Below are 9174 nucleotides of genomic sequence, written 5' to 3' on the forward strand. Positions count from 1 at the left end.
TTGATTGGCGATTCGACTTGTAGATCGATTGAGAGAAAAGAGTTGACAGTGACAATATTAATCTTAATTGTTTATAAATCGATAGAGGTTTCTCACAATATATGGTCAGATACGTAAAGAATTTAGGTAGAAAAATAATTAGATTAGTAAATTACTTTCCTTATTAAATTAGACATAAAAGTCCAGATGAACCATTTCTCGAATACTTCTCTTTCAGAATATTTTATAAAATAGAATACGAGAGGAGGCTAAAATATATATTATGCTATTATTTTTATTAAAAAATATTAATGAAAATGTGTGTAACAAGCAAGCAAGAAATTTTGAAAAAGTTTTTAAATATTGCAAAATGGCTGACTCAAAGCGTATAAAATATTTTTTACCGATATTTATTTTAAAATGAACTTTCAAAATAAACTATTATATAATAGTTTATGGAAAAATATATATCTAGTATATACATACGCATGTACATACACGCGCGTGTACGCATATACGTGTGCACGTACGGATTTAAAGTACACGTGCACATATACGTACATATGTATACATGTATACTCACACACAGTTGCTACCCAAATAAAAAGGGTATCTCGTCTCGGCTGGCCGCGATTACTCGTTAATAAAAGAACAGGGGGAAAGATGGAATAAGAAAAGAGTGAGTTGTACAGTAAGAAAAGAGAGTTAAAGCAGCACGAACGAGCCGGCACCGAGATTCTATTGATTTTATAATTTCTCTCGTGTCTGAAAATTCTTTTATTCTACCTCATTGTAAAAATTGTCCGTTAATTAGACTGCACGAGTCAAATCATCAAAATCCATTTAATGACCTGAACGTTTATCTCTAAACTCATTGCTAAATTCACCGATATTCAAAGCGTTTGCGCGATATATCATAATTCTCTCTCTCTCTCTCTTCTTTTTTCTCTGATAAAAATAATAATGATCTTAATATGCAAAACAAGTTAGATCTTTAAAGTTAGAACAAGAACATCTTTCGAAAGTTCATTTCACTTTAAAATAGAAATACGATTGTTGTATATCAATATGTACATACATGTTATATTTTCAAACAACAAAGGATACCAATTCTTTTTATTTCAAGATATTGAAGTCATCCGTTTCCGCTTTGCACAGAAATAAAAGTGCTTTTCAATACGCATATGCTAAAGGTTTCATCAGATTTATAAATAACTAATGTAAGGGAAAACATATATGTATAATGTTAATTGTCGATCGAAAATAGGTCAATCGAATATACGTTTGCTGTGCTAATCTCTATGATATTAAGACTGTAGTAAGACAAAATTAAGTTGAACAGCTTGTTTTCCCTCGAACCCAATTTAGTTTCGTCATATATGTAGTTTTAACTGGGTAACGAAGTCTCGGCGACAGGAGATCCTCTGCAAGCGATTTTGATACACTTCCAACAATTTTTACGATCAAGACGATCATCAAACGCGAATCGCGATACCTGGGGCGTAGACGCACGTAACACAGTTATCATAAAATATTCAGGCTTAGTCTGCGTGCGTATATGTAGCGTCGTTGAATAAATAACGAAGAAGGTGGAGAATCCCGATTGGTTCATAACTCCCTTTCATCCCGGATTCTTTTGGTCCCGTAACGAGAGCCACACATCTAAGGAAAGTAAGAAAAGGAAGAGGGGATTAGAAGGAGGGAGGCGATTTGCCTCTTTAAAGATTTATAGGCTTGAGACTTTCGGTGGATATGTAAAAAGCCGTTTCTCGAGAGACACTATTACTGTTAAATATATACACAATAAAATTTGTCATATTTACACATTATAACACTATATGATTACATTATATTTAATATATCAGGTATATCAGGAAATAATAAGACCGACGTAAACAAAACTCAAGTTAATTTTATTGCATACAATAATAATATATTTAGTAAATTTATTGTAACTTTATAATGATAACATTATGCAGACACGCGAACTGCAATTTACGAATTGACATTTAATTAGTAACATGCAATACGTATTCCCGAGATATATATGTGCACACATAAGATAAGATATTGGAAGCTTCGGATTCATACTATAGACGAGTCATGCGATGGAAAAAGAAGAAGAGAACTATTTTGTTTCAACTAAGTTTGCTTCACGAACTATACAGACTGATATCCTTTATACACGCAACTGCTCTCGAATCATACTCGTTATATTGATTTAGAGAGAGGCAATAGAGAAAAAGACCTCTCTCTGGAATCTGTAGATACAAACGAGTAAATAAGACCTCGGTGAGCGACGACTTCGGGAGCTACGAGCTTTTGAATCGTGTTGTTTCTTTTAAGGAATGGAATAATAATTTTAACATTTTTCACAACAAAGTCGTTCTCTTATTCTATCGCATCCCATCCAGGAAAGGCGATGAAATATGCAATAATAAAAGCGGAAAAAGATATATATAAAAAGCAAAAGATAGATACCTACTTACAGCCGGATCGTCTTGCCTTATTCAAACGGAAGAACGACGTGTAACAATGCCAACTATTCTATAGATAGTTATTTTTAACGATACTTTGAACGTAGTTGTTGTTCGATTATATTTATTCTGTCGATTTCACAAAAGCATAGATATCTATGTATATACAGAAAATAAAGCGAGAGCAGGACAAATGAGATACGAAATACTTTTAGAATATCACACTTTTCCATGGAGATTTTAAATGAGATTTCAGACTTTAAAGATAAAAATAATTTTTTTAGATTTTTACTTAAAATTATAATATCTACTGCTCTTCGTTACTTATAAGCATATTTTTCTTGCAAATCAGATTACTTCACATTTATAACAATCAATTTATTGTGGATTGAACTTGAAAAATCATCAAACATGTGTCTAGACTTTTTTACTCACTTTGTGACTCGTATATATAATTTCAAGAACATGTAATTGATTGTAAGCGATGTCCTTTCGATACTTTGTACTATTATTGTATTTCAATATTAAAAGTAGCGAATGTAAAATGTGAAATGCACGTGAATGCGGGCCCGACTTCAAAAACTGCACTCTCGAGTCGCGTTGTTTCCTTCGGATTATCGGGAGCCCTATGATATATGTGAAGGAAACTCGGAAAAGTTGCAGGGATAAAGTGGGCGCACAGGATCTATCGGGGTAGTGGCCGCTTTAAGAAATATCGGGGAAACTCCGTGGGCCCCTCAAAGAATGGAATACTCCGACTGCGTTTAAACGGGGGAGAACGGTACAACGGATACTCGATACCGTTCCTCTGGATAAACCGAGCTTGAGTGGCGTGAATGCTTGCCGACTTTCCCACGACTGCCCCTTCCGTTTTTCTCTCTATCGACGCGCTTGCTGTTCCCGCGCGGAGGCCCGGTTTTGTATTGAAAACCAAATTTCGCTCGTCGACGCTATCGTCGCCGAGATGACGTTGAATCCGATATAAAACTTTTCGCTTCGACGTGACGCAATGACATCAAGTAGAAAAGAGGCAAAATATGCGAACGATGGAGGGAATCTCATTTTTGCACATCGGGTTTTTAGCAATCGCTCGAGGTGAAACGGAACATTCACGTGTTGCGCGAGGAAGAGCGAAAAGAAGTATCATAAATGATACGAAAATGTTTAATTAGAATCAAATCTGTCTTGATCTATCAGCAATCAATACTAAATTTCTGGCATTATATGCATTGGTCTTCAGTTGAAGAACCTTTTTCAGTTTAATTGAAACGCGGATGCTTAAAAAAAATTTTCACTCGACGCTCTCGGTTTAAATATTTATAATTTTTATAATTATTGCACACGATCTTTCAAATCAAGTAATCCACTTGTATTATTACACGATTTTTTAAATAAAGTAATCCGTTTATAAATTTTGCATAACATAAAAAATAATATGATAAAAAGAATGACGCAAAGAACGTTTGCATGCTCGTGTATTATAGTTTTACGGTATTGAATGGATTTTGCGCGAATCTCTGTGCGCTCTTACAAAAATGATGCTATAGTATCTCTCTGCCTTTTCTCTTTTCCCGTTCGCGTAAATATTTATATCGAGTATCGGGAAAATGGGCAGGGGCACATTTGCACGCTTAAACGCTATCGATGTATGTAGCGAAGTGTATGCTAGACACGTGTGCAGACAGGTATAGGAAGGTCCCCGAAGCTCTCTAGACGTAATTCAGTAATGATTTTAGGGTAAGGTTCATAATAACTGCGCAAATGAGAGGGGTCCCGTAATTAATTCGAGATTGTCCCCGCGAATGGAAAGAGAGAGAGAAGGCACGTCGAGCGTGCGCAATCCCGTCGTGTACATGAAGTAGATCCCACCATGAGAACCCTCCTTATGTAAAGCCGAATCAGCGCCGTTAATTTGTTAAGTATGAAGACAGAATCGCTTCCTTTCTGTGTCTGTTTAATATGATGCAACTCGTAGTAGATTTATTCTCCGGCATAACGATTGTTACGTTGCTGAGCAATTAAAAACGCATGAAAGTTTAAGTATCCATTCTTGGTAGAATATCGCGAATATTATCTCCGGAAATGCTTTCAGCTTTCGCGATTGAAGAGGAAAAAGTTATTATGTATTGAAGCACCTGAAATTATTTTAGTATCTGTTATTTTCATGTCTGACGTAATGTCGTACTTTTTAATTGCAAAGTATTTAGACGCAAATAAATATATTTTCGAATGTTGCATGTTAAAAAGCGTGAAATGTATATAATTAATATTTTGCAAAATATTAAATTCTCTATATTCAATAATCCCGATTTAATGTATAAGAGATTAATGAGAGTTTGATTATTATGTAATTATACTTTTTGTGTATATATGTGTATATATACGCACATACATACATTTATATATTTAAAGTGTGTATGTACATACATACATCTATATATGTGTATATATTTAAAATATGTATATGTTTAAATTCGTAAACGACTGCGCCTACGTGGACGCACATTGAACTGGTGTTGAAATTTTCTTAACTGAGAGAGGTGTACAGAGTATCAAGAGTTACACGCTTGTGCACAACACAATCCTATCATGGCAGTATTATTCATGTGATATTACAACCGGAAAGCCACGAACCAGAAATGGCTCGTAAGGGAAATGGCGGTAACACAATCTACCTAATGATAACTAATACGTAATTCCACACTATTGAAATCGCGCACATTGTTTCGGACATTCGAGGGGCAACACTAATGGAAGAAATCGAGAGCCGTAGCAACAGATTTAATGCCGTGAACAAATAGTTCTATTAACAGCGAATTCTCATCGAATTCCTGGTGAATAGGGAAGCGCATAATTCGATGCAACATTTACATGGTGTTAACGAAGAGGACAATCGAATGGTCACCAACTTTATCATATTACTCTCATAATATATACATATATATATATTACGTGAGTAATGTATAGTTTATGTATTTTAATAATTTTTATTAAATTTTACGAAATCTCGCTTTATGTATGATACGAAATAGAAAGAAAAGTGAAACCGTTTTTCTAATCACTTTTAGCAACGTTTCAACGACATTTTTATTTAATATGCGCTTTCGTTTTTAGGACGAGCTATATTAATTTACATGTAAATAATATGCAAATGGATAGTACATAAAATAACAAAAGTTGCATAATATGATAATGAATTTGAAGCACGGAAATTATCATTGCTGTTATTTATACAAAGAGAAGTTATTTTCAATTTGAGACAACTTGTTTGAAATTCAATCTACCGATTTAATACCGCTGCAAATTATATTGGTACATCTATAGATTAAAATGAGCGTTATCTATATCAATGTAACTTGATGTTTAATATCATATTACTCGCAATTGAATGCGTAAATGTAATCAATGCGCATTAATAATTTTAATGTCGTGTGGCGACGCGGAGTGCAATGTACTTTTTTTTTTGCAAGATAGCTTGCAAGATAGAAAGATTAAATAATATGAAAGAGCTTATCAAGCTGATTTATTTACTTGCTTACATGAATGAATATTTAAATTATGGAATACGTTGATTAATGTGTGCTACATTACGCGAGACAAGAGCATTTTATGTGGCCACTGTAGCATTTGACTATTTCTGAAAAACACATTTTAATAATGAAAAAGTAATAATTCATTTTATTCAGCAATAAATAATTACAAAGAGATAACCACACGCAATTATGAAGTTACGAAACCCTTCGTCTCTTTCACAGCGGTGTATTAATGCTTTCTTTAAAAAGTGTGTTGCTCTTTTACTGCTTAATTAAATAAATAAAAAGAAAGTAAATTAAAATTCTTATTTCAAGAACCTTGTCTGTTCTGCAAAAACTTTCGTACGACTTGCATTCTCGAGAGGAACGTTTTCCACGGAAGAGTGTTATATGCATATATTGCTGATTAAAGAACATTACTATGTAAAACGTATAACAATTAAAAAATATAAAATATAACGTTCTTTTATTCCTCTGCTTTGTTGACCATTTGGTATATTTAATGTTCGTAGACATTATTTTTCAATTGGTGAAAATGATTGTGCTACGTGAATTTTAAAAAACTGCATTTTACTCTATTATAAGTAGTACATACATACATTAATAGTAATTGTCAATATTTCTGATGAAGAAGCGGAAAAATTTATCAATATTGACGTAACAAATGGAACAAACACTTATGGACGTAACAAATTCAAGTAAAATGATTGCTGAGCTTATCAATTTATTGCATTATGGGACAATAATGTTAAGTGAGAACGATATCTTCGAATGATTGAAGCTATATCTATATTGGCCCGTCGTGAAAATCAATAATCAGATTCGCGAGCCTCGGAAATACCGACCGGCTCTGTCGAAGTTTCAACCGGACTGCATACAAGAGGTCGCTAGGAATCGATAAATCAGCTGTTTCGAAACGCGCGGCGTTACACTGTGCCGGTAATGCCGATATCATTCTCGTCTTCGCGGTGTCTCGAGAAGCACAGAGATGGCAACAGCTTAGGGATTATCATTATACCTGCAGTGGACTGTTAACTGTTTTTCTGTTAATCGTAAATGCGATCTGGCACTTGATCTGAAATCTGAATAAGTAAAGCATCGCTTGGCTAATTAATCGAAATGATTAAGTCCGCGCTGAGGCTGGCGAAATTTCCCGGATTACGGGAAAGGGTGTTGGTCGATGGCCGACTGATCCCGGCGTGGGATTTTGCACGTTTGAGTGTCATAACCTCGAGGAATATTTGCACTACTCAGTTGTGCGGCAAGGAGATTCGAACGCTGAATGAAAAATTGCAAGTCGGCCAGACCTCAAAATATGGATTGGTAGAGGGAGAAACTATGCCCGAGACAACCAACGTTAGTCAGCAGTAAGTAACAGTTTCATTTAGTTTATATAAACATTCTGTTGGTTTGAACGTTTTAGTTTTGCGTAACAACTTTAGATTATGTCAAATCTATTTTTACGTACATTATCTCGACTGTATGGATAGAAAAAAAATTATTGTGATCAGTAGAAAAAATGTGCTTTATTAATATTTATTTTTCTTGCTATTGATTACGCAGGAAATGTAACGTTCATGCTTGTTATGTTTCAGGGAGCATCTATTTCCCGATGCAGACACACCGAATCGACTCTTCAATGGTGTACCATATAAGGAAATGCATATTGTCAATATAAAATCAACTCCTAATAATACAATTATGACTTTTACAAACTTTAGTGGCGACGTATTATTGTTGCATTCGGCAGGTATAGAGGGTTTTAAGAATGCTAAGAAAGGGACAAACATTGCTGCTCAACAAGCAGCTATAACTCTTGGTAATGTAAGCATACATTGAATGTAATCCATGTTAAGGTTATGCACATAGAACATAATACATTGTGCTAAACAAGAAAATTGCATTTGTGCATTTATCTTTAAAACATTTGTATATATTTTTCAGCGCATTCTTGAATATGGTATTAACACAGTCAGGATACGAGTACAGGGTATTGGACCTGGCAGAATGGTAGATATCTTACAAAAATTATTTCTTATTTTCTATGTATTATGTGATATATTATCATTGCTGTTGAATAATATATTTTAATATTGAACATTTTATGATTTTTAGTCTTCTATAAAAGGCCTTCAAATGACGGGATTGAACATTGTATCAATTACAGATGATACTAGAGTAAGTTGGGATCCACCACGGCCACGAAAACAAAGAAGAATATAATTATTAGATGTTATAACTTATTATAATTTGAATGTGTTAATACATACTGTAAAAATCTTCCATTATGCGTATTATTTTATCTTTCCAAATTGAAGTACATATTAAAAATGAATTACGATTTTAATAATTAAAGATCGAATATTTTTCGGAATATTTTCCTATATCTTGATATCTTAATTAATTTTAACTGGAACTTGGGATGTCAATTAATTCTAGGGTATTAATTAATTTTATAGGATATTAATTTGAGAGACTTTTTATTATGTTTTTTATTTTTTTATCTTTTATTCGAAACAAATAATTATTCTATAGGTACTTTTTAAATAAATACGTATAATACATATAATAAATTAATTTTTTTTGTAAAAAAATTAATATCTTACAATATACTGTACAATGTGATATTTTATTATTTTATATATATGAGGTATATTTGTTCTTATGTACTATTCTATTTTTCTAAACATGACTAGATTAAATACTTTGAAAGAAGTAGAACTGTTAGTACATATTTTCCAACATCATTCACGATGTTATATTTTTGATTCGATATTATGTTTTATTTTCATAATATATTTTCTCATAATCATTTTTTGTATAACCATTTTTTATCATATTTTATTTTCTTAATTATAATGCAGAAATTTAAATTAAAAGATTATTATTGCTGCACTCAAAATATTTTAAATTATTTTTAACTATCAAAAATTGTTTACATATTCAAATAATTATGAATTATGTCGAAAACTTGCTTTTTTGAAAATGATAGGTATGCAGATTACACATTTATATAATGTTTGCACATTAAATAATGTCTTGCACATTATTAATAATATCAAATCATTTATTCCATTTGAAGACAATTTTTTCTTAGCGAAAATGTTAATGCATCAATGATTTTTGAATTACAAATGATAAGAAAAAAATCTTTTTTAATAAATTAAAATTTCATGCAACAAAAT

General features: G+C 32.6%; 1 protein-coding gene across 1 annotated transcript; it reads left to right on the top strand.

The window, feature by feature from the left end:
• The first annotated feature begins 6959 nt into the window (after positions 1-6959).
• LOC105459176 (30S ribosomal protein S11, chloroplastic) lies at positions 6960-8339 on the top strand. Its single transcript, XM_011704977.1, has 4 exons — positions 6960-7356; positions 7585-7813; positions 7934-7999; positions 8105-8339. The coding sequence occupies exons 1-4, from the start codon at positions 7109-7111 to the stop codon at positions 8210-8212; spliced, it is 651 nt and encodes a 216-aa protein (XP_011703279.1). The 5' UTR covers positions 6960-7108; the 3' UTR covers positions 8213-8339.
• Positions 8340-9174: the final 835 nt, after the last annotated feature.

The sequence above is a fragment of the Wasmannia auropunctata genome, unplaced genomic scaffold (assembly GCF_000956235.1).
Source record: "Wasmannia auropunctata unplaced genomic scaffold, wasmannia.A_1.0 LD334204.1, whole genome shotgun sequence".
Lineage (NCBI taxonomy): Eukaryota > Metazoa > Arthropoda > Insecta > Hymenoptera > Formicidae > Wasmannia > Wasmannia auropunctata.